The sequence below is a fragment of the Microchirus variegatus genome (genome assembly GCF_963457635.1).
Source record: "Microchirus variegatus genome assembly, chromosome: 20".
NCBI lineage: Eukaryota > Metazoa > Chordata > Actinopteri > Pleuronectiformes > Soleidae > Microchirus > Microchirus variegatus.
In genome coordinates this window covers 858,327-884,881 of record NC_139821.1, presented here as the reverse complement: position 1 = coordinate 884,881, position 26,555 = coordinate 858,327, and the positions used below count along the sequence as shown (strand labels likewise).

Genomic DNA, 26,555 nt, shown 5'->3' with positions numbered 1-26,555 from the left:
TGTTTTCTCTGTGGACGGCCATGCACAGCAGGGCCACCATCGACTGAGAGAGGGAAGAGATAAAGAGATAAAGACGAGCGGAGAGGAGGAAAAAAAACATGAGCAATCGTCAGAAACGACAGACGCGACCGAACGAGCCGATGACAGAACGTGGAAAAAGGAATTTAAAAAGAAATAATACTGAAAAACAGAGACTCCCTTTATCTTTACATGGACCAACAGATATTTAGTTGGTTTTTAAATGTGCGATCCAGTGGAAGAAACAAGAAATTCTATCAAAGTGAAGTGTTTGATAACATTGTAACGTTGTGGAATCCTCATCATTGTGAGGTCGTCTTCTTCTTCTTTCCTGGTTTATTTCTACGACACACACTAACACACACTTCTTCTTCTTCTTCATTATCATCACAATCATCATCATTAGAACTACAGACTTCTAAGAATCACTATTGTTCTTATTGCTGAGACCACTAATCATTCTCTTTTTGGTCCTCAGTGTAACAGCCAATCAGAGCAGTCGTCTCATGACTCCTCAGAGCAGGACAGGACTTCAGGACAAAAAGGCGTTTGTAAGAATAAATACTGTCGTGGTCCTTTATAAACAAACAACAACAAAAACAAAGAGGAGGAGTGGAGTGTGTCTGTGGCTCAACTTCAGAAGTGGAGCTGAAATGTTCCTCGTCGTCTTCTGCACAAAATCAAATGTTCAACAGAAATAGTGAGACATGGTTTTCCTTCTTTTGTTTCAGCAGGCGTTCGTCAGAGGTAAAGAAACTCAGCTGTTCCCGGGACCAGGAAGTGAGTGGAGTCTTCACTTCCTGTTCCACAGAGAGTCTGCGACTCCGTCTCCACACATGAACACACACAGGTGACTCACAGCAGCTGCTGATGCTGAGCTCCTCACAGGAGGTCCTGCCTCTGAATGACCCTCGTGTTTGTGGAGATCAGAGCTTCACAGAGTCCAGACGTGGAGATCAGCCCTCAGACACGGGCTCTGTGAGTGTGTCGCTGGATCCTTCATCCTGGTTCACCTCAGGAACAACGATACCCAGGTGGAGCTTTTCTAAAGACTGCTTCATCTGGGTGATAAAGACGAGTCAGGTCACAAATACTGGATTATATGATGATGCAGAAACCTTTATTGTCATCGTCTACTTTAATAAAACACAACAACCAGTAGTTTCTTTGAAACTAGTGCTGGACACTAGCTTAACAGACGTTCACGCACGATGACTGACCTGAAAAAAGACACACGTCATGTTTACGTGCCGCGACACCGGAGTCCAGGCACCGTTTACCTGTTAGCTCCGTTAGCTGCATTAGCTCGTTAACGGTCAATCGTCATGGAAAGGCATCATGCGTTAATGTTGGCGTCGTGTTAACATGCGTTAACCACCACTATTGCGTTAACGTTGACGCCGTTAACCGCCGATATCGCGTTAACGTTGATGATGCTATTGCGTTAGCGTTGATGATGCTATTGCGTTAACGTTGACGCCACTTTCATCTTAACGTTGGTGCCACTATCACATTAACGTTGATGATGCTATTGCGTTAACGTTGACGCCGTTATCCGCCGCTATTGCATTAACGTTGATGATGCTAGCGCGTTAACGCCACTATCATCTTAACGTTGATGCCGATAACCGCCGTTATCACGTTGACGCCGTTAACCGCCACTATCGCGTTAATGTTGCTATCACGTTGACGACGTTAACCACCACTATTGCGTTAACGTTGACGCTGTTAACCGCCGCTATCGTGTTAACGTTGGCGATGCTAGCACACTATCGTTGACACCACTATCATCTTAACGGTGATGCCGATAACTGCCGATAACTGACGCTATCATCTTAACGTTGGTGCCGCTATCGCACTACGTTGACGCCGCTATCACGTTGACGCCGTCACCACTATTTGAAACACAATCACATTTTCACCACACAAACATGTTCACAGACACACAACAATCAAAGATCTCACAACACAATAATATTCAGCACTGTGCAGAAGTTTCAGATCGACTGACGTTCACGTCTTTAAGTAACGACAGTCGTTTCTATTTTACGGGTTAGACGTTTGATCATCGATAGGTCAATCAAGGTCAATCTTAGCATGAACACGTCTGTATCCTAACACTGAAACTCTGACTCACCTGGTCCAGGAGTGAGACGGTGGACTGAAGGATCTGCTGCCACTTACTGAGCTGAGCCTGATGAAACTGTCTCTGCAGCTGGAGAACCTGAGCCCACTCTCCTGCTGTCTGAGGGAGTGGACTGAAGAGACCACAAGAGACAGAAAGGAGGTTTTTCACTTCAACAAACAAATAACAATGGTCACTGAACACAACATGAAGAATGGATGCAGCTATGATTGATGCCCAGATGAGCATAAACGTGTGAACACCATGATCCCAGAGTGTGTGTGTGTGTGTGTGTGTTTACCTGTCAGTTAGAGAATAAGAGTGCCACGTCTCCAGTGTATGAGCAGCTCTTTCCAGAGCGTATAGTTTGTAGAAGAGCAGCATGTTCAGAGCGACCAACACCACCAGACTGACAGGAGGAAAAAGAGAGATTTTAACAACAAAATATTCACACATAATAATATATATGTATATATATGTATATATATGCCAGTTCAAATCCAGCGACTGGTCAAAGAATGTGGTTCCACATCCAGAAGTTAAACTTCACTATCCCTAAATGTGTGTTTACTGAATTCTAATTCTAAAAACAACACAGTATTTGTGTATTTTCCCCTCTCATATTTGACCTCTACACTTAGTCATAGCCAGTAAAATACATTCAAGACCTTTAATACGAACCTGACACCGATCCTACGCACAAGAAGTGTTGCAGAGGAGGGAAAATAAGAGGAAAGAGAGGAATTGTGAGGCTGTTAGTGTGAAGGAGACTGATATTCAGACAGCAGAGAGCAAATATCACAGCTAAAGGCTGGGACTTTATAGTTATGTCATAATTTGATTCAGTTTAGAGGGAATACAATTTAATGAGAAAATCAGATTTGTTTTTCTTTGAAATAGTCTGTTCATTGAAGCATAATTCAATAAAAAACAAGATGTGTTTTCTTCCATTATATTTGTGTTATTATGAATGTAATGTAATATATGAATGTTTTTCAATTTCCTATTAATTTTAATGCTTTGATTCATTATGTAAATAAAAATAATAATATAGACAAAGATGCACACACGTGCTTAAAAGGTAGAGATCGAGTGTAAAATGACTGAATGAATAAGAGCATTTAGATTGTTATGATCAGTGAAACATTAAAACAACATGGAGGTTAAGCTCAGAGCAGTGATTACACACAGAGTGTAGATGTGAACTCACATAAAGCTGACGATGAGGAGGATGGTGGAGATACTGTTGTGTCCTCCTCCTCCATGTGAACGCTCGCCCAGCTTCAAATACTGACCACCTAATAAACACATGTAGACTATTAGGGCTTCACATATATATATATATATACATATATATATGTATATATATATATATATATATATATTCACAAAAGCATTTCCTCCATCTTACCATTAAACTTCACTTCAATGAGACAAAAATAGACATTTCTTTCACTTTTGATGATTTCTAAAGAATACACACAAAAACCCACAAAAAAGCATTCAAACCAATTATCTTATTATCGAAAAAGTTGATGATTAATCTATTAATGTATTCATAATTAATGAACGTATTCATGTGTTGCAGCCTTAAACTGTCAGTCAAGTTAGTGGAGATTAAGACTAAGAGCCAGAAAATATGGATTCTAATCATTTAATGATAATAATACTTCAATTGATTTAGTGGAATATCAAGTAAATAGAATTATTTCTTTATTTTTTTTTAAATATAAAAATACATATATATATATATGTGTATATATATATACATATTTATATGGAAGTAAATAAATAAATTAAATTGTATGTATATGTATATACACATATACATATACACATGTATATACATGTATGTATGTATATATATAAAAGTAAATAAATGAATTTAATTATATATATGTGTATGTGTATATACATATACACATACACATACACATATACACACACATATGCAGATGTATTTATACATATATAAACGTATATATATATATATATACACATACATACACACACCCACGCATATATATATACACATACATATATATAATTCTAATCAGCTCCATGGAGCCATTTTATGTTAAAGAATCAAAAACAGTTTGTGAGCGTAGCTCCAAATCTAACCAGTAGATGGCAGTAACACACAGGAATGATCAGGCTTTGTGGCTCAGTGGTGACAGTGACCCACAATGCAACACACACTGTCCTGACCCACAATGCAACACACACTGTCCTGACCCCAGAGCCACGACTAACCCCAGCTGACTTACTGCTCTCTCGTCTTTCCCTGGCCTCTCCGGCTCCTCCTCTATCCCCTCGCTCCCCTGTGGCCACGCCCCCTCCTCCGTCTCGCCGAGAGCAGGGGCGTTTACGGCGGCGCAGGCCCGGCGGCGTCTTGACGCCTTCGGCCCTGACGGCGTCGGCCGTGGTGATGACGGAGACTTCAGACTGCAGCAGCGTCTCCAGCTTACACACCTCCCCCTCTGCAGGAGGCCAAAACGTGCAATTTAACATCGTCAACAAATGTGTGTTTTTCTTGACAATAACGACCAACTCGGTGCACGTTATCCTCCTTATGACATGGTTTCTTCACAGAGATGCTGAGAGCTGAACCATGTGACTCACCCATATGTCTGTAGTACTCGTCCACACCGCTCCAGGTGTTCTTCTCAATCAGTGCCTTCACCAGACTCCACGGCTGCTTACGGTAACAGATCTGAGAGGAAACTCTAAAGAAAAGATCAAACACCATCACTGTATTATAGAGATGTTCACAGGTGCTCACTAACGCCATCACCTGGAAGACAATTGCCCACTATTACACACTACTGTTCAAAAGGAAAGGAAACGCTCTTATTTTTCCCAATAATCTAACATTAAATGACAGTGAGCTGACTTTAAAAAAAAAAAAAAGTATCTCGGAATGACTTGAAATTCACCATCATAATAGTCGGCATCGCCCTGAACAAGGATCTGTTGAAAATATTTGCAAATCTCTTAAGGAATAATTTACATGAATTTTTTTATTGAGGAAATGACCCATTTGCCCTGATGCACTTTGACAGTGAGCTGACTTTCTTCAAAAAAACAAAAAGTATCTCGGAATGACTTGAAATTTACCATCATAATAGTCAGCATCGCTCTGAACAAGGATCCGTTGAAAATATTTGCAAATCTCTTAAGGAATAATTTTAATGAATTTTTGAAAATCAGGAAATTATCCATTTGCCCTGATGCACTTTGACAGTGAACTGAGTTTCTTCAAAAAAACAAAAAGTATCTCAGAATGACTTGAAATTTTACACAGTAATAGTCAACGTCGCCCCGAACAAGGATCCGTTGAAAATATTCACATATCTCTTAAGAAATAATTTTAATGATTTTTTTTATTCACGAAATGACCCTTTTGCCCTGATGCACTTTCACAGTGAGCTGACTTTCTTCAAAAAAACAAAAAGTATCTCAGAATGACTTGAAATTTACCATCATAATAGTCGGTATCGCCCTGAACAAGGATCCGTTGAAAATATTTGCATATCTCTTAAGGAATAATTTTAATGAATTTTTGAAAATCAGGAAATTATCCATTTGCCCTGATACACTTTGACAGTGAGCTGAGTTTCTTCTCGAAAACAAAAAGTATCTGGGAATGACTTGGAATTTTCCATCATAATAGTCGGCATCACCCTGAACAAGGATCTGTTGAAAATATTTGCATATCTCTTAAGGAATAATTTTAATGAATTTTTCAAATTCATGAAATTATCCATTTGCCCTGACTTTCTTCTCAAAAACGAAAAGTATCTCGGAATGACTTGAAATTTTACACAGTAATAGTCGGCATCGCCCTGAACAAGGATCCGTTGAAAATATTTGCAAATCTCTTAAAGCGGACCTAGGTTCTAAACAAACAGTTCAGCCACTGCTGAGAACGCTGCATTTTATTGTAATCTCAGGCTCAGCGAGATCTCTGATCTCTGGCTCGTTTACAGCAACTAGGAGGTTTTTGAGCATAAAAACAAGTTAATGCATGTAAGTAGACCTCCATAACTAACACATATGTGCAACAGGACCACTCTATGTGAGCTTTATGATTTATGACGGAGCATGAACCCACCTGAAGCGGCTCTTGTGCTTGTTGATGGAGGTCAGGCAGTATCTGTGGTTGGTGTAGAAGTAGTCCTGGTATGGGATGCCTGAGGTGATGACCTCAGAGTCCACCACAAAGCACTCTCCTTGTGCACTGCTCTTATTCAACGTCTGGAAGCAAGAAGGGAAGATTGTGTGTGCGGACAGTTACTCAGAGTTCAGCCTCACAGGATTTACATTTTATATATGTGACGGCGATGTGGTCGGCTGGAGTCGACAAACTGTGGATTTTCCAAACGCTAACTGCTGTTAGCAAAAGTGTGCGGCGGTTTAAAACGGACCTGTGTTTCCACCACAGGGGCGGTCTTAGGGCCGAGGGGGTTGTTCAGAGCGATGGTGTAGCTGAGCACACGGCTGGTGTTCCCACTGCTGCCGTCCTGCTGCCACTCACCCACCAGCAGATCTGGAAGACGGGACGGCACAAATAAAGAGCATAAAGAGCTGCCGAGGCTTTGTTGACATAAAACTGCTGCTGATATTTTCACTGACAGCAGCTTCATTTGTCCAACAACAAACACTGAGCTTCAAATGTCACCGATACACAACAGGAAACACTTGCTCTATAGCCTGATAGAAAACAAATTTAAACACACGTGGCAGCAGAGATAGAACTAGATTAATGACCTCATAAACACACAATAGATGAAAGCAGATTACGTCAATTTAATGTCACAATTATCTCGACAAATATACGATTGAGATAACTGTAAAAATCTGCCTCAAAATGTTGTGAAAACACAATTTAAAAAGGTCAATTGAAAATAGGAGGAGCTTCTAATTATTCTAATTAGCATTACAACATGATGTTACTAATGTTACAAAAAATTACTATCACCCCAAAAAAGATACAAAATGTTGTGTTTGTTTTGTTTTTTAAGAATTAAAATAAATATTCTGGAATAAATCATCAAAACCGACTCATTTTAGTGAACATTTTTCAACATTTTCATTTGCATAATCTAGAAAATAATCACCAAATTAACGGATTATGACAATAATTAACATCAACATGAAAATAACTGAGAGAAAAAGCTGTGATTGAAGCTAAACTAAAAGATAAAACATCCTTTATTATCATCATCTTCACCAGCTCTGGTTTATTGAAGACCTTTTGTTTACATAATCCCACTTGTAGTAAACATGTTCAACCCCTTGACAGCCATTTGTCAAAGAGTCGCCGTCGTGACTGAGATTATAATCGTTCCAGTTGGAATAACTGTGAAAAGACTGAGAAGATAAGATAAATCACAAGGACTGTATGCTTGTGAGCAACGTACCAGTGAAGTGTCTCTGAGAGAAGAGGTGCTGGAGGAAGTGAGTGTCAGCGGAGAAGAGCAGGTCGTGAAGCTTGTCCACGCTCATACGGACCACACAGTTGATGTTCAGACGTCCACTCAGGTCTGCACAGAAGGACTCCACTTCACCTGAGAGACGGAGGGAAACAAAGGTCATCAAGGCGACCGTGATGGTTTTATTCTCAAAGGTCATTTGACCAAACACCTAAGTGATAAATCGAGAAAATAAATTCCAAATTCATCAATAAATTACTAAATCCCAAAACAACACTCACTCTCTTCTTGCGTGTCAGACGAGTTGCTGAGGTCCGTGGGCAGTTCTTCATCGTTGGTCATGTCCAGTGAGGACAGGTTCGGCGGTGGAAGCATTTGATTGGTCGACTCAGACAGACTGTCCCCGCCCTCTTCTAGATACTGATGAAGAGATAGACAGAGAGGGAGAATCACTCCATTCTCAGACAACCTCAGATGAAAGATGCTTCATCGTCTAGGGCTGACACTGTGTCCATATGGGACAATATTGGTCTTTTGTTCTTCTTGTATAACTCTATACAAGTATATGAAGTCTTAAAAAACAGCAGCGCTCAGAGGAGTTATCAATCAGGTCGAGAGAAGACGAAATCAAAAAAGAAATAAACGACAGTTGATATAATGATAACATTAACAGTAAATGACTGTTGTTTTTGAACTGTGACCATGTCTTACTAACGGGGACACAGACTTGAACAGGAGCTAACGTTAGCGTCAGAACGCTAGCTGACGCTAATGCTAACGCTAACTAGCAGGGGCAGTGATTCAAAGGTGCTGATGAGGAATTTCCTGCTCTGGGTTTAGTAAGAAAACTATTTAACTTCTATACTTTATATTTTGTTCAGAAGTTTGTAGTGTGAGTTTTTTTTTTTTACAGTGTAATGTATTTTTTATATATTAAAAATTATATATTTTTTAAATCTTTAAATATATGTCTATATATATATAGACATATATGTATATGTCTATATATATATATATGTATATATAATATATTATACCTATATTATATTATATGTATATGTGTATATATATGCATATATATTTTATATATATTTATATATATATATATTATATATATATTTTAAAGTTATTTACAGTATTTTATTTTTCTATATATATTGTCTTATAACATGACTCATTTACAATGCAATGAATTTTTTTTATATATAAGTTTATATAGGTTTTTTAAAGTTATTTACAGTATTTTATTGTTCTATATATTTATGTTGTCTTACAATTCAAGATATTTACAGTGTAATATATATATATATATATTTAATAGGTTTATATACTTTTTTTAAGTTATTACAGTATTTTATTGTTCTATATATTTATATTGTCTTATAATGTGGGTTCTTTACAATGTAATGTATATATTTTATTACGTTTATATATATATATATATATTTTCTTTTAGTTATTTACAGTATTTTATTGTTCTTTATATTTATATTGTCTTATAATGCAAGTTATTTACAATGTAATGTATATATTTTATTACGTTTATATATATATATTTTTTTTTTTGTTATTTACAGTATTTTATTGTTCTATATATTTATATTGTCTTGTAATGCGAGTTATTTACAATGTAATGTATATATATATATTTTTTTATTATTATCATATTTTCACTTTATTTGTTTTCAAAATGTCAAGGTTTTTCCATGTTCTATCATTCATTTGGAATAAAAAACCTTTTCATTGTTTATTTCTAACATAATGACGATGATGAACAGTGGTCTGAACAGACTCTAAAATCACTTCTGTGTAAACTCAAACTCCACTGAGGACAAAGTGTTACAGTAAAACTACGTTAGTGTATAAAGAGAGAAAGACTCACAAATGAAGCAGCAGCAGAGGCCAGGGCAGAGGATGAAGTGGTGGTCGCTAACACACTCTGAGGAGAGCTGAGGGGTTCAAGTGGGTCAGAGCTGAGTCTACGTCCAGACGCAGAAGAACAAACCTCTGTGGGCAGATAGGCTGCAGAAGACAGGGGAGATGATCCACAGAGGTTTGTGGCAGAAAAAGAAGAAGAAGGAAGAGGGCTGCTGAGACCACAGGGCACCAGAGGAGGAGGAGGAGGAGGAGGAGGAGAGCTGCCGGCAGACGGAACCGACACCGAGCTCAGGTCCAGAAGATCCGTGACCAGCAATGATTCATCACATGGTCTGAAGAGGAGAAGGAGAGAAGAAGAGTGAACGTTCTGAGACGCAAAGAAAGTGCAAAGAGCTTCGTTATGAAGGAATCAGAAGAATCAGAGAAGACACAGCAGCAAATAGTTGTCACAGACAATAATTAGATCTTGTGACACCATATCGAGGACGTCTCATAACAACAAGATTTTGTTTTTTTCTTTAAAGCTTTCATTTTGTTTGAGATTCTGATGATATTTCCACATCAATGTGATCTGAGCACGTCTTCTACAATCTGAGCAACATAGTAATGATAGTGTAGTGTATACGTGTGTGTGCTGAGAACATGTAATGGAAACATCCATTATCTACCTGGACAGTTTGTCAGTTAATGAGCACTAGGTTAACACACAACAAAGCGTTTCCATGACGACTGACCGGAAAAAGACACGCGTGACGTCATGTTTACACACCGCAGTCCAGGCACCGTTTACCAGTTAGCTCTGTTAGCTGAATTAGCTCCTTTTAGCGCCGTTAGCGTTAGCCTACAGTGGAACTGTCTGTTTATTAAAGGAAAAGAGCAGCGCTAACAAATACCCAGCGTACCTGTGTACTGCGTACGTGTGCGTCTGTTTTTTAAAGTTTAGCGTCAGCTTTAGAGACTCGTTTTAGCAATCGGGAGTCACGGAAACACGACGTCACGCGCGTCTTTTTCTGGTCAGTCGTCATGGAAACGTGTCATGCGCTAACGTTGACGCTGTTAACCGGCGCTATGGCGTTAGCGCGGCCAGCACTAATGGAAACGCACCCATCACAGAATAATTCTTATTGAAGTCGCCAACCGAAGGACGAGCGCACAGATAATCCCACAAGGATAAAAACACAACTTATTTGGCACAGCAAAACAAAAAGCAAAGTCACACACACACACACACAGCAGCGTATATTCTGACGCCTGAACACAGGAACACTCACAGGAGGCCGTTGATGTGTTCGGCAGTGGGTGAGACGTAGTCGTCGTCTTCACTGGTCAGGCCCAGCTCAGTGCCGTAACACTGGTGCACGATGTGCCACAGCTCTTTAGGGGACAACGACTGTGGAAATAAAGATAAAATAAGTCATTGACTTTTAAATATATGTATACTTCCCCAGATCGGTCATTTTAGCATTTTTACAGTTTAGTAATACATGTAAACACCTGTATAATTGTAAAATTGAACACTTAACACTGGTGCTTAAACTACAAATGAGGACATAGCTGCTATTATTATTATCTGTATAATAAACTCATAAAGGCGTGTATCAAATAAATTGTAAATGTACATTTTCTGCTGACTTGCAGATATCAGCTGATGGGTACAATTTAAATGAACATTTGTGATTTTAAAGCAAAAATACACTGTTTTTGTTTTGAAATGAAGAGACTATCGCCACGCTGTCAAAACGGTGCCTGTGTTTACAAAAATTGTTGTTGTTTTTATACATTTTTTGATGATATCTTTGTTATATGGAAACCGATGAATTTATCCAAATCGATGACAATTAATTGAGTATTTGACATCATTAAATAACAGTTTTCCTCGGCCTGTGTGAGCTCATCTCTACCTTGTCCAGCAGAGCGTTCTGCCACAGACGGAAAATCATCATGAAGCTGCGATCCCTCGCTCCAAAAGACGTGAGGAAATGCTGAGAGGAGGAATATCAGTGCGACAGGAAGGAAGGAAGAGAGAGAGAGAGGTGGGGGAATTAAGAAAAATGTGACACGAGGTTTTAACAAACGCTTTCTTTGCTTTGTCAGTCAGAGGATGAGCTGAGTCAGCTGGTTTCATTCTGCTTCACCAGCAAAGTTTAAGAGAACTCTATCAACAGCATTTCTCAGCATTTACAGCAGCTGAGAACTTAAAGCTGCAGAACCGTGTAACGTTAGGTGATTTTTGGTCTTTTTGAACACAAACTACGACCAAGGAAGGTTACAGTATTGGAACAGTGACGCCAATTCCTTTAAAACATCTGGCTTTGACATGAAAAGATGAATATGAGACAAAAGGATGAACATTTCCAGGTGTTTACATCTGGATCTGATACAAAACAAAGAAGATATCACCTTTGTTTGAACACAGCCACAGACTTTAAAAGGATTAAAGGGAATAAGACTTATTTAGTAGCAATTTTTTTGATTTCAATATATAATATAATTAGCAATCTTCTGATGTGATGCTCTTCCAGTCTTTCAGTCTTCAAATTTTTTTTTATCAGTGTATAAAGCATTATTATATAGTATTACGCATTAATAATACATATTGTATAAAGCATTAATGAGTTCTTACAACTAATCATAGTGTTATAATGCATTATAAGATTGGGATGCATTATATATTTCTCTAAATAAATAAATATATAGGGTGTGTGGTGGTGACATACATTTGTCCCTATATATCCCCGTCAAAACTCATCAGAATGAAATGATGTTCGTAATGACATTATGGGATATAAGATCTCGGTCTCTATCATCAGACTCAATTTAATCCAGATTTGATCCAGATTATGGATCTGGAGGCAACACGGAAAATTCCATTTAATTACTTCAGTATATCTCAGATAATACAGTACAGTGTATAGTATTTACTATATCTCGGACAGTCTCCAAGCGGGCTCTCCGTATCCAAAGCAGCCTGGATCTCCATTTCTCCACGCACTCTCCACCCACATCCTAACAATCTTTATGATCTAAATGCCTTTTTTGGGGGGATTTCCGGGTGCATCTATAATGAATATGCATTGTCCCTTTCCCTTTCCCTTTCCATAAGCCTTGGCAGAGGTCGCCACGTGCCCTTTACAGAGAATTTGAATATAACAGTGATTTGCCTTTATTTCAGAGTTACACACTTAAAAGGTGATATAACGGGTGATATTAGAGGGTGATCTGACCTTCTCATTGTCAGTGCAAATCTGGATGGCGTTTGGGATGAGCTTAGCGGTCTTCTCCTTTGTCATGGAGGTCACGTCTCTCAACAGGATAGTGATCTGCACAGACAGAGAAAGACCACAGTCCATTGATATTGATTTGCAAACACATGCACTAACATGACATGTTAGATTGTGTGTGTGTGTGTGTGACATACAGTGGTTTCCCATCGGAAGATGTTACTGTAGAAACACAGCCAGTTCTCTGACAGATAGAGACGACCCTGAAGCAGAATGTCCTTCTGCAGAGCACAAGAGTAATCTGAGGGAAAAAAGACAAGAGGAAAAAAGAGGTCAGAGGACAGAAAAACACATGGTTTTATACATCTATCTTGTGTTTTTCATGTATTCAGATTGAGCCCAGATACTAAACGTACTGTAGAAGTCATTTAAACAACTCAGAGTGAGATCTGCTGATGACTAGTTTATCTTCTTCTTCTTAAGTGCAGCTGAGCACACACCCAGCTTATCTGCAGCACACGCCTCCTTCCTGGTCTTTGACATCTCTATTGGAGTGTTTCCACCGGCTCTACTCACCTCACCTCACCTCACCCCGGCACGGCACGGTTAAAGGGACAATGTGTAGTATTAATGGGTTTATATGACCAAAAATCCACTTTTTTATACATATTATGTGCTCCTGCATTGTCTAGTCGCTGTATAATAGTTTCATTTTCGTAGTGTTTTAAAAAAGTCATGTAAAATAACGCGCTGTTGCATAGCCACTGTTAGCAGCGAGACGCCATGTTTCTACGGGAACCTGTAAGGACAAACGCGAGAGAACAAATCAAGCGTCGCTTTACTTGTAGCGGAAGTCCCGCCTCCACTGACGGAGCTAATACGATATACAAAAGACACACTTATACATCTGAATAAATACTAGAACCTCATCTGCTGACACGGAGAAAGACGACGAGGACGACATTTGACCGGCTGAGGACACCGTAGCGCTCAGGGAAGGGAGGGGGTGAGCAGAGGAGCAGTTCTTTGTTGTAAATTTCAGCTTCTCCTCTAGATGGCACTATAAACTACTTACTTCAACTTTAAGATGCGTTTCCACTAGTGTAGTCTTTGGTACGAGGTACCTGCTGAGTAGGTACTATAAACCTGGGCTAATCTGCCGTGCCGTGCTAAAGGACCATACAGTCATGTCCCACTCACCCACTATGAGTCGCTCCGTGTCAGGAAGTTTCTTAAAGAGTTTACGGAAATCTTCGTTCCTCTGTTTGTATGTGGGACTGAGAACCTGAGGAGGAGGGAAGCAGAAGCAAAGGAGAACATGGTGAAGGATGATACGACTACTATGTTAGATTAGATTAAGGATGAAAACAACAATTCTTCAATCAAAAATTGAAAACCATTGTAGCAACAAGCAGTGTTTAGATATTACACTGAGTTTGATTTACGTCAAAAACTTAGAAGCCAAAGCTAAGAGTGACATTACTCTGTTCCATCCTCACTTTAGTGGGGAAACAACACCAGAACAAAGTGGAATAATAAGGTTAAAGGATGAGCTGTGGACGTGCACTTACATTGTACCAGCTCTGCATTTTCTGTAAAGTAAAGAAAAACAGAATATTAGTTTGTGAACAGAGCTGTAAGTATTCTCTGCAGAAATAAAAAGGTTAAACCACATTAACCACAGGAATGAAGATGTTCTGGCCCTGGACTAGACCATGTGTCTGTTATCTGAGGTTTGAGGTTTGACACTTTTCACAACAGTGTGAGTGAGGAAGTGATCGTCCTGTACTTTATCATCTGGCACAAAAAGGAAGAAGGTTTTTCACCTTAAAGCAACACAAACTTCACATTTATAACTCAAAACAGGCTGAATGTCACCTCTGTATTTGCACGCGTCACAAGAAGAACGACAAATTCACTTTACAGCACAGTTTTGTCCGTCTTTGGAGTTCATTTTAGTTCGTCATATCTTCAAAATACTGTGCGCTGCAACATACTTTATCGCAGTTTTATATTTCTGACAAACAAAACAGTTTACCAAGTGTAGAGGAACCCTGAGAGCAAAACTCAGGATTCTGACTCACCTTGGCATTGCGGCTGAAGTGGCGAGAAGCGAGTGGATAGGCCGATGTGAGGGAGGAGGTGGAGGATATGGAGGGCAGGGGGCTGTCTGAACCTCCACCTCCTCCTCCTCCTCCAGGAGTGCACTTATCACCTCCTCCCTCATTCTCACTGGTCCTGCCGCCGCTTCCACCACCACCACCACCACCACCGAGGACCCTGCGCCGCAGGGAGGGAGAGCTGCCAGGAGTGCTGCGTGGTGAGTTACTGGCTGTGCTGTGGACAGAGAAGACACAGTGACATACAGTATTTAGCTCAGGGGAGAACAGCGTTGCTAAACATCACTCTGACACGCTGGTCAAGACGGTTTCTGCAACAGAGGCTGCAGGACTGCAGGCATTTCCTGTGTCATAACATACAGAGAAAGATCATGTCAGAGCAGTGAAATCAGCTGAGGACATTTTTACTGGTACAGTCACCAGTGCGACCAATATTATAAAAGATCATCACAACCATATTTATGTTTAGTTATCACGTCATTGTCAGAAGAAACATCTCAGTCGTCTCAGGGACTTCACAAAGAAATATAAACTGAGTCTAAAACCAGAATGAATCATATTTATAATAGAAATACTGTCATTTTCATCTTCATTCTATTTTAAACTGCTTCCGTAACTTTATTTTATTCCGTTGCACATATAGCTTCAAAATCTCTGCACTTTACTTCATTTTGTCTGGGAAAATGCAAACAAAACTTCCTTCTGTTTACACCCTGTGGATACTCGAATAACAATAAAGTCCAAGTATAATTTTATAGATTTGAACATTTGATTAATTTCATACAATTTAATTGAACATATAGTTTGTTTGTTAAATAATCGAGACAGTGACGGCAGAAACAGTGAAGAATAGAACAAGAAAACCTTTGAGTGATGCCAAATCATGAATAAAAAGATGATTCAAATGAAGTTTCCTGCTTGAGAGTGTCCTGACTTAAAATAAAACAGATTTGCATAAAAGTCGATGAATACTTCCATTAATAAACTAGAAAAGCACTGGGGGAGCACAGACCTTCGCCAAGGCAGCTCAGTGCCAACAAAATAGCGATAAAAATAGCGATAGCGTCTACGGATCACGCACAGAATTGAAATCACTTGTTCCTGGTCCCGTTGCAGACATTTCCTGAAAATTTCATCCAAATCCGTCCGTGACTTTTCGAGTTATGATGCTAACAGACGGACAAACTCCAGTGAAAACATATACCTCCTTAGCAGAGGTAGGTCGATAATCCATTGGTTAATTGACTGTGCAATCAATAACAACAGTAATGTTTAATTAATCATTTCCTGGCAAGTTTCCTTTTGTATAATAACTTTTGTTCAGGAGCTCAATATATTGGAATATCAGATATCAGCAAAAATTACTTGCAAATCCCGACCAAAAATCCATACAGTAAATCTCACAAGTCATGTTGTAGGATGTCTATTTAATAATATATGTTATATATATTTGTAATGGCTGGTTAATAATGCGTCAGTATATACAATAAACTGAATATCTTTGGTTGGTGGATAAATCAGAGCATTTAAGATCAGGGAAATAAGGTTTTCTGGACCAAAAGACTAATCTAGAGTGATTATGGAAATAATTGTTAGTGCCATGTAAGGACAACTTCCTGTTGCCTTCACCTGGACACAAGACAAACATGGAATAAGCACTAATAATAGACAACATGGAGAGTAAACCTTTGTAAACATGTATATGCTAATCCTAATCCTAAATCGTCATCATACTGAGCTCTTTGGTACGTAAACACAACAATAAATAGCAATTGTATGCAACGCCATAGCAACATTTATCGTTTATAGTCGTGTTTCTTAGCATCTACTAAATAGAATTCACTTCTGTTTCCAATCGTTTAAAACAGTTGTCTTGATGAGTTGACAATGAATTTAGTGATTATTGATAAGATAAGATAGTCCTTTATTTGTCCCGCAGTGATAAGGATAATAAATAATAAACATGCATTAACAAGAAAACTACAATATAAAGAATATGTACGTACAGTATGGACTAGATATTTACCTTATAGACAGCATGGGATTATATTATTATATGTTTATATCGCACTTGTGCAAAATAACAGTATACAATCCAATTGATAATTGATTTATCACTTAAGTTGCAACCTCACATTACATACAAGCAGGCGACAATGTAAACACTGCTATGTTTATACAATATAATATTTCAAATGCCTGGATTATCTGTTCAGAATAATGTTAGGGGTTAAAAAAAGGATGGAAACACTGTTCAATCACGATCAGGTAGAGGTCACTGGCTAACAAACACACAGCTAGCAAACCTTCATCTGCACACAGTGATGATGATGATGATGAACATAAACAATCACGCACACACACACACACACACACACACACAACAATAAGAACAAGAAGCAGAACGTGCGTCTCTGTAATCTGTAATAATCTACACCTGTCTAATCCAGATTGGACCACAGAAAAACACACCAACAGGAACAGCGAGTGCGCGAGGACCGGCTTATTACAAAACACGCTACATTTCATCATCATCATCATCATCATCATCATCATCAGTGAAGACACTTACTCGAACATGAGGCGTTGGTTCTGCAGCAGAGAGAACGGAGACAGCTTCTCTGTGATCTAGCGTCAATGTAGCTCTCTGCAGCCTGTGTGTGTGTGTGTGTGTGTGCGTGCGTGCGTGCGTGCGCGTCCGCTCGGTTATCGCCTTGGAAACGCGTCCCCCGTCCTCCCCCCCCCGGGGCGTCAGATGCGCAAACTCGCAGCACGGTACCGGACAAACGGAAACACAGGCACCGCGCTAACGGACTCCGGTCCCTGGGTCCATCCGTGATCCCGTTTAGCATCAGCACAGAGCGGGTGGGCGGGGCTAAGAGTGAGGTAGGGGAGGGGGGGGGCGGGTCCATGTGCAGAGACTGAGGCCTCGTCTTTAAAGTGAACAACGTGATGGACTGACCCAATGATAAATGAGGGTTTAATCCACATGTGACAAACTCGAGGCCCGGGGCCCAGATGTGGCCCACGAGCGATTAATTTGTCTTAAAAATCTGTGTTAAAATAGCTCTGTGCAGCTTTAAAGGTGAAGTAGTTTATAGTGCCATCTAGAGGAGAGGCTGAAATTTACAACAACGAACTGCTCCTCTGCTCACCCCCTCCCTTCCCCGAGCTACGGTGTCCTCAGCAGGTCAAATGTCGTCCTCGTGGTCTTCCTGGTCAGGTACTGGTGTTCCTTTATCCGCTGTAAAACACGCGTTCTCCTCCGTTCTAAACGCGTAAAAAAAAAGATCCGCTCTCAGCCTCGTCTCGGCGCTCGGTTTGTTCTCTCGGGTTTGTCCTCACAGGCTCCCGTAGAAACACGGCGTCGTGGCAACGCAACAGCGGCCCCGCGACCGTGTTATTTTACATGACTTTTTGAAACACTACGAAAACGAAACAAACGCTATTATACAGCGACTAGACAATGCAGGAGCACATAATATGTATAAAAAAGTGGATTTTGGGTCATATAAACCCATAAATACTACGCAGTGTCCCTTTAATTACATTTCCCACAATGCACGGCGATTGCGTTACCCGCAAAAGTGACGGCACCGCCACTAGATCGCAGTGTATCGTTGTATACGCGTCACGCGACGAGTGAAATTGAATAAGTCATAAATACAGAAAGTTATTTAGCGATATGTTACGGAGTAGTTAGCTTTATGCTACATTATAATTGGTAACATTTAGTTACATTTATTCTGTGCGACAGTTACATCCTGGCCCTTTGAGGGTAACAATTATGCAGCAGATCCTCCTGCTACGGGCATTAGTCCGGGCACATCCGGCTACGTACATTAAACCACAGAAGAAGAAGAAGACCATGTTCATCTCTTTTAGAAATGTAATAAAATAGTAAGGTTTTTCAGGGAATGGTACAAGACTCAAGACTCGTCTAACCTTCATAAAGGAATTATACACCTACTATTAATAACCAGTAAAACAAAGCTATAACTAGTCATTGGTGTAAGGTGAACTCACCTAACCAGTGTTTGATGAATGAAAACAACAATAAAAACACTAAAATGAACACGTTTAAGACCATGTAGACAATACCCTGCACATACTGAGAGTCCCCCTCTGTTTACCCTCTGTCGCCCACTGCAGTGGCGTCCTCAGCCTCTTCTGATTGGTCTCACATGACATCATCAGACCGAGAACCCGCTCCCATTGGCTCAGGATGATGTCATGACTCACAGGAAGGATAAACGGGGGGAATAATAATCCCGCCTCCAGCCTCCAGCTCTGTGACCCAGCTCTACCTTCCTCAGTATCACCTTCTCCTGTGTTTACTCTCCTTCTTTAACCCAGTTGTTTGGCTGATTTGAAGACGCAGTGTTGAACTCTTACATTGTTCTCTGTACTTAACTGTATTTTGTGTACGTGCTCGGTTTATAGTGAAAGAACAGTGCTCGATTTGTTTTCGCCGACATTACTTTAACCACGTAATCTGAACTCACTGGATTTAGCCAGTAGCTAAGCTAACCCAAACACCATCAAAAGCCAACAAAACGTAGACGAGGAGGATATATGAGGAGCAAGGCCTTTTCAGACTCTACCAACATGCACAAACGAGAAGTTATGGAGTCCAGTCAGTCAGTTATAGGCAAATCTGGTGTCAACAGGCTCGTATGCAAATGGATTCAGATTTTTTCTGCAAGGGCTACCCAGAATGCATTGCGTGTTTTGACATAACAAAGCAGCGAAACGAGTACAAGCTACAAATGAAGTATTTTCTTTGTTAATAGAGATATAAAAATGATCTTAGTTTAGGCCCAGATTATGGATTACTGACGTCATTGTTACGTAACATTTATTTTTATTTTTATTTTTATTTTTATTTATTTATTATTATTTATTTTATTTATCGTAATAAATAATCCTGACGTAAATGTGTTCTTCTTCTTCTTTTTTGGAGTTGACAGACTGGACGCAGCTTTGGCGTTATTCTGCCCCCTACAGTCAGAAGACGTATCTGCATTTAAGGGGTGTCCCATTTCTAAGTGACACAATAACCCTCAACACTTGGTTTTGAGGCCCAGTTAAGATTAAAGGCGCCATATGTAAGAATGTGGCCAAAAACGGTTACTACATTCAAATTCAAAACACCGAGGTCTTTGAGGTTACGTTTTCTGACGCAACTGGCAACCCGACCCGTGGTTGCTCGGAAGCTGAGACTCTACTGACTGCAATGATTGGTAGACGGCGGTATGTGGCGCCACATGACGCCAAAAACATGATTTCAAAAACATAAACATGATTTGCAGTCTGCTAAATATAATATTTTGTCTGTACTGTTGTTGTTGGTGAGTTCAGTTTGTTATATGAACATTATTCCTGAGTCTCTGTGACATATTAGGAGGATTTTATGATTTATTACATAATGCACCTTTAAGGGTTGAGATAGGAATTGGCCCTAAATGACAGTGAAGCACAGAGACTGCTGCTCTTATACATGTGAGCTCATCTTTAATTACAGAGAGCACTTCCTTGGTTGATTTCCTTCGTCCTAACGTCTGTAATATTGGCTGTAAAGCCTCCACACTGACCTGCAGCTGTCCCACTCAGAGTCTCTGCTGAACAGGCTCCTCAAACACCAACCAGAGCGCCGGCTGGGAGAAGGACTACGAGACCACGAGCATGAAGGCGGCAGGAGGAGGTCCTGGGAAGGGCTGCCCTTACCTGGCTCCTCCCCCTCGACGAGGACGTCAGTGGGCGAGGGGGAGGGGGAGGGGCTCCGGCGCAGACAGGCGACCTTCTCCGCGTCGTCCTTGATGACGACGTGCGGCGTTTTGCCTCGTTTATGACTGCGACCTTGTTGTTCCTCGGCGGGTTTTTTGAGGTGAGCTCGTCTGCGGCGGCTGAAGCGCGACGGTCTGGGACTGGACGAGCGAGACCAGGACTCTGTGTCCGACGATGGCGGGAAGACGGTCAGTTTGGGGACGGGGAGAGGCCGAGTCGGATCAGGACCGTGTGGTCCCACAGGAGAGGACATCGTCATCTTAAAGGACTTTCAGGGGGTTCGGTTCCTCTTTGAGTTTGTTGCATCTTTTAAAGCCGATCCACAGAATAGTTTGGTTGTTTGTAAGAAGAGAGCCAGTCAGATAATGCAACAGGACTTTCTCTTTAAGGGATCCATTTATCCAACGTCCACTTAGCACGCTTTGGCTAACAGTGACTTAATGCTCTGTGATTCCTTTTCTATGTTTAGTTTCTGAGCATGAGCTCATCCCTTCCTCCTCAGCACTACTGTCCAGTCTTACTCTCTTCGTCCTCTGGTGCTTCAGTCTTGAGTGTGCATAATCGAGCTCACCCTCAGACAAAAACAGACTCCTATCTGGAAGTTTCTACCTGGAGTGGAAAGAGCAGAAACTTTGCATTTAAAAAAATAAATAAATCGCCCTACATTTCACTACCATTGTATTTCTTCCCTTGAAATATTGATCTTTCAGAATTGGCACAAAAACAAGACTAGAGCTATTTTTGTGCGCTGCCAGTTTGTGGGAATATGAGGTTTCAGCAAATCAATAGGACGCATTTGTGGTGGTGTAGTTTGTGTTTTTAGCCTGCAAAAGCAATTTAGTGTCGTAATTTAATATTTTCTCCCTTCAAGTAACTCGAAAATAGCCAAAACTGTGTGGACATCGCCAGTAATGGGCTTGGGCTAGACTGGCCCACTCAGTCATCATAAAGAAACATATTGTTAGACAAATTAAATGTTACATAAACATGATTTATTAGCTTCATCTGTATTTAATTAAAACGGAACCATTGAAACGAGTGGTCTGATACCTGGGGTATGTCATTGGTTTACGCTAGTTGGCCACAACGATAAAGGGCTAAGGTTTGAGGAAGAACATACATGGCCACCCCCGGCACCTCCATCGACTGAGCCGACCCAGCCCAGTTCAGACACTTGTGTTAGCTCACAGGAAGGTGTCCTGCATCCTCGGCCACTTGCTCCATGCTCTTCAAGTCCTCTCCTGGTCAAACTGCCGTGGATATTCATGTGCGGTCCAACGGCACTGAAGCTGCAATGGCTGTAATGAATGCATGAGACACGAGGGATATCACATATCCGATATCCTTCGTGCATTTATTACGGCCGTGGCAGCTTCAGCGCTGTCTAACAGCCGTTTGTGCATTTGTTATTGGCGACTTGTCCGTGGTTCTGAAGCTGCAAAGACACAGGAACGTTGTCTGATGCATCTCAGTGTTAGTAATTATCTTATTAATGCAGTTACATTATCTGCTGTTTAGGTGTCGATGCACCGCTGGTTCTAAACGTCCGGAGACGGTGTGCAGCATCAATAGACAGCTTTGGTCGGTGATAGTTGGCAGAATTTAAGATTTCTTAAGCATTTTTCCAACACAGTATATTGTAGTATTGTCAAACAACTGTGTTTACTCCATTTAAATCATATTCACGCCACAAAATACCTAAATGACCCAAAAAGCTGTTGTATTTTCATTCATATTCTCTATATTCTCGTTTTCACGGAATAAGCAGAAGCAGCTTGAGCTTCAGCATCTAATAAATCTGAGTTTGAAGACGGTCTCCATCGGAAATAGTGAACGTTTTTAGTCAACAATCTTTTTATTTTTATGTTTCACTACTGCACTTAATGCTGAAGTTGTATTTTGTATTGTGTTTTATGTGTAACTGTGTTCTGCTGCCCAGGCCTCTGTTGTAAAAGAGATTTTAATCTCAATGAGACTAAACTGGATAAATAAAGGATAAATAACAAATAAATAACGAATAAATACACACACGTGCATATATATATATATATATGAATGTACAATGTGTGGCTGTAATTGCCTTTGCAGTGTATTATATTTCATAGTAAAGTAGTCTGTTTTTAGGGCTGAATGATTTTGAATAAATATCTAATTGCGATTATTTAATTTTGCTATATTTTCATTCAAAAAACATATTTAAAATGATTCACTGTGTGATATTTGTGCAGATCTGTGAGAAACAAAGACGTTCCCTGCAGTCTGAAGAATATGATGTGTATATATCAAGAAAACTATTCAGCTAAAATGATATTTTGACACACATTTTTGGCTTTAACAAACATTGTGCATGCTGCGATTTGAAAATTGCAATAGGCCATACTGCGATTTTGAGTAAAACTCTATGAATTGTTCGGCCCTAGTCTGTTTGTTTGCCTTTTTTACACCCACTACATGTATTTGTTCTGCACCCTCTTGTGTACTAACCCACACAAGACACATTTCTGCCTACAGACAAAAAGTGGTGTCATCTCTGTTCAGGTTCAGGGGGAAAAGACAAGTGTTCCAACCAAGTTCTGACAAGTTGACCATAAAACTGACCAGAGACACAATCTCAAACATCTCATCACAAACACAACAACACACTCCTCAAAATGTCACTGAATGCTACCAAGGTCACAACTGAATATGTGTCACTCCATTTTGTGTCTTCAACGCAGACAAATGCAAACAAACAACCCAATCACAGCGAAGTTTAGCATCTGCACAGATCTGTTTCAACAACAACAATCATGACACAGACGTGTTTGTCCAGACTGATCCACCATCAACACTCACTTATTATCTTCAATGCCATAAAAACACAACACAAATAAAAGGGTACAATGTGAATATAATCCAGATTAAACCCATGTGATATCACGCTAGTCTCTGTTTTTTCACAAACAGCTCCAGTGTTTGCATGTGAACAAGGTTAATAAGCACAAAGAGAAAACCACACACACACACACACACACAGAGAAACTTTCTCACTGAGCTCCTACCTCCCGTTGGATGAGATTCCCCCGTTTCTGTTATCCTGCTCGGCCTCAAAAACCAGCCGAGCGACGGTGCGGGACGCGATGTTAAAATCCGCTTTCTCGCAGGAGCACATCAACATTATTGTTGTTGTTGTTGTTATTACTGGCGAAGCATCTGCTGGCTGCGGCTAACCGTTAGCTTTCCAACCAACTTTGCTAGCGTTACCCCCCGAACTCACTCCCAAACCCCCCGAAGGCCGACGAAAAGATGCCTCTCAAGCTCGAAGCCTTTTATTTCCAGCAGATAAAGCACTGCCGGAGTCTTTAAATAACACCGTGTTCATGTTAATCACACGGTTAAACGCCAAAGTTAATTTAGAAATGACCGCTAACTCTTAGCAAACAGCGCGATTAATGAAAAGTAAAAAAGCAGTGAAGTCGGTCAGTGAGCCGGGTCACTTCATACCGAGGACGTGACGGAGGGGGGATTACGAGAAAACTCGTCCTCGAAAAGCTAATATCCCTGCTAGATTTAACCGAAGAAAACTCCCAATCCATCAACACTGTGCATCAACACGTTTTAGTAAATGATATAAAAGTGTATTTGTCGCGTTTGAATAGAAACAACCACCGGCAAATACAACACGGACACCCCTCCGACGAACTTTGTAGTACAGTCCAGGAAAATAACTGTCCTCCAGCTGAAGCGACAGAAGAAGCGTAAAGATATCAGCGTGAAAACAGCTGTTATCTCACTCGTTATCCTTCTAAAACTTCGGATTAACTTAAAAACTGTGACCTAAAACGTCGTTTTGTTGTTGTTTTATTAAGAGAAACTAACGAAATGAAGCGCTTTTAATTAGGACGATGGACGTGGATTAGATAAAGTGTAAACATTAGGGTTTTTTGTCAACAACTATTTCAGCACAGTCACAGATTTTGTATATTTCCAGAGTTAATCTGAAGGGAGTTGTGTTGTGATGTGTCCACAACATGGACCTGTGCACGGAGCTATGGCGCCCCCTTGTGTTTAATAGGATTGTGTGCAGTGTGTGTAACCTAAATGGCTGTGCAACTAAATGTAAACAAATATAGTTATTCTGCAGAAAATAAAAGAAATAAAAATAAAAGTTGACGTGAGGAATATTCATAATAATCTCACCTGAAAACAACATTTCCTCATGAGATATTAGATATTCTGTCCTCCAGGAAAACACAGGTCAGTTTGTGAAAGCTGGAAACAAAAAGACAGACGTTTTCTATTAAAATTATCTGTAAATGTCCACATTTTTATTATACACGTGTATAAAAAATATGCATGTGGCGACTGGCTAAATCTATAACAGTAACTAACGATTATTTTCATCACTGGTTTATTGTGTGTTTCCCTAAACTATCTACAAAATAATTGTAACTTTTCAGAATATTTTTGTCAAATTGTAAAACATGTACACGAAAGTAAAATTGTTGGTTTTATCCGACACGAGACAGCAAAGCACACCGCTTAACTTTCTTAAAATAAAGTTTTAAAACCACAGAAGTGTCAAACAATCTTTAAGATCATTATCCTCAAAACATCTTGTTAAATGTATAATAAATGAGCCTCTACCTGATTCTGTGTCCGTTCACACCCATGTCAGAGCATCACAGTGACTCAGCACTTTCTCCACGGCGTCTTCATCCTCCTCCTCCTCCTCCTCACTGTGGTGTGTGTGTGTGTGTGTGTGTGTGTGTTGTACAGATGCTCCCTCTGCAGCAGCTGCTGTGGCTCACACAGCACAGTTGTGTTGCTAAGTGTCTTTGGCTGCAGCTGAAACTGGATCTGAGCTAAAAATAAAAATAAAACATCAGCAGCATTGAGAGGAAGGAGGTGTGTCACTGTGTGTTTGTGTGTGTGTGTGTGTGTGTGTGTGTGATGCACACGGTTTATCATAATGTCAACGTTTGTTGACGTAAAACTCCTCAAGGTCTTTGTTTCGTCCTCTTTTAACGCGAGCGTCGTTTGCATCTCAGGTTAAACACAAGGTTAATAGAGACTGATGATAACGTCCATGACCTCCACAAACACACAAGTTCACGGACAAAGACACAAATACACACTCGCTTACACACTTTCCATCATCAACAACATTTAAAGGAAACATTAGTGAAACAATGCGACCTTATGTTCATGAAGAAGAAAGAGCAGGAGAAATAACATTTACAGAACAGGAGACGCTTCTTTCTCATGAAAATGAATCATTATCGTCTTTCATTTGCTACGACAACGTTTCCTTTAAATGTCATCGATCACAGAACATGACTTCACTTTGTTAATAACGTCAGTCTTTAGAGAATTATCTGTGTGACTCATTGACAAAGACAAATAAAACCCATTTGCAGCTCTCAAGGTCATTTATGGGAATTACATTCATTAGTATTTCACAAGCACGTTAATGGCTACAAATGATCACAATCACAATCAGAATACTTTTATTATCTTTTTTTTTTTTTAAAGTTGCTCCATATCAGACAGCAAGTACAGAAAGAACAGTTAAAAAAAAAAAAAAAAAAAAAATGTAAATTTAACATTAAACATTTAAAAAAATAATAAAAAATTAAAATTAAAAAATTAAAATTAAAATTAAAACAATATTTATTTTTTAATTAAAACATTTAAAAATAAATAAAAAAAGAGCAACATATAGAATGCAAGCAAATATGATTAAAATTAAATAAAATAGTACAAAGCCCTTGTTTAAAACAAGAATGACAAAAATGAAGTAAAAATGAAAAAGTAGTCGTAGTATTATGTTATACTTGTTTTATAATGTGGGTTCTTTACATTGTAATGTATTTTTTTACTAAGTTTATATAGTTTTTTAAAAAGCTATATGCAGTATTTTATTGTTCTTTATATTTATATTTTCACATACTTTTTAATAACAAGAATTTTCCATGTTATTTCATTCGTT

General features: G+C 39.7%; 1 protein-coding gene across 1 annotated transcript; it reads right to left on the bottom strand.

Moving 5' to 3' along the window:
• gramd1a (GRAM domain containing 1A) lies at positions 1 to 23,789 on the bottom strand. The gene is made up of 19 exons (XM_083907180.1): positions 23,626 to 23,789; positions 14,762 to 15,014; positions 14,249 to 14,269; positions 13,878 to 13,962; positions 12,875 to 12,978; positions 12,681 to 12,776; positions 11,358 to 11,438; positions 10,728 to 10,846; positions 9,461 to 9,788; positions 7,860 to 7,998; positions 7,567 to 7,713; positions 6,571 to 6,692; positions 6,258 to 6,400; positions 4,766 to 4,869; positions 4,411 to 4,623; positions 3,354 to 3,441; positions 2,445 to 2,552; positions 2,156 to 2,276; positions 1 to 1,079 (listed from the first exon to the last, which is right to left on the bottom strand). Exons 1-19 carry the CDS (start codon positions 23,739 to 23,741, stop codon positions 975 to 977), a joined length of 2,493 nt encoding a protein of 830 aa, XP_083763306.1. The 5' UTR covers positions 23,742 to 23,789; the 3' UTR covers positions 1 to 974.
• Between the last annotated feature and the right edge of the window lie 2,766 nt (positions 23,790 to 26,555).

What these genes read in the sequence shown, in the direction of transcription:
- gramd1a (XM_083907180.1), bottom strand. Translation starts at nt 23,741, where the DNA reads ATGTTGATGTGCTCCTGCGAGAAAGCGGATTTTAACATCGCGTCCCGC. An exon ending in CTCTCAGAGACACTTCACTG is followed by an intron (nt 6,693 to 7,566) that starts GTACGTTGCTCA and finishes CCCGTCTTCCAG; the next exon opens with ATCTGCTGGTGGGTGAGTGG. An exon ending in CCCCTGTGGTGGAAACACAG is followed by an intron (nt 6,401 to 6,570) that starts GTCCGTTTTAAA and finishes TCTTGCTTCCAG; the next exon opens with ACGTTGAATAAGAGCAGTGC.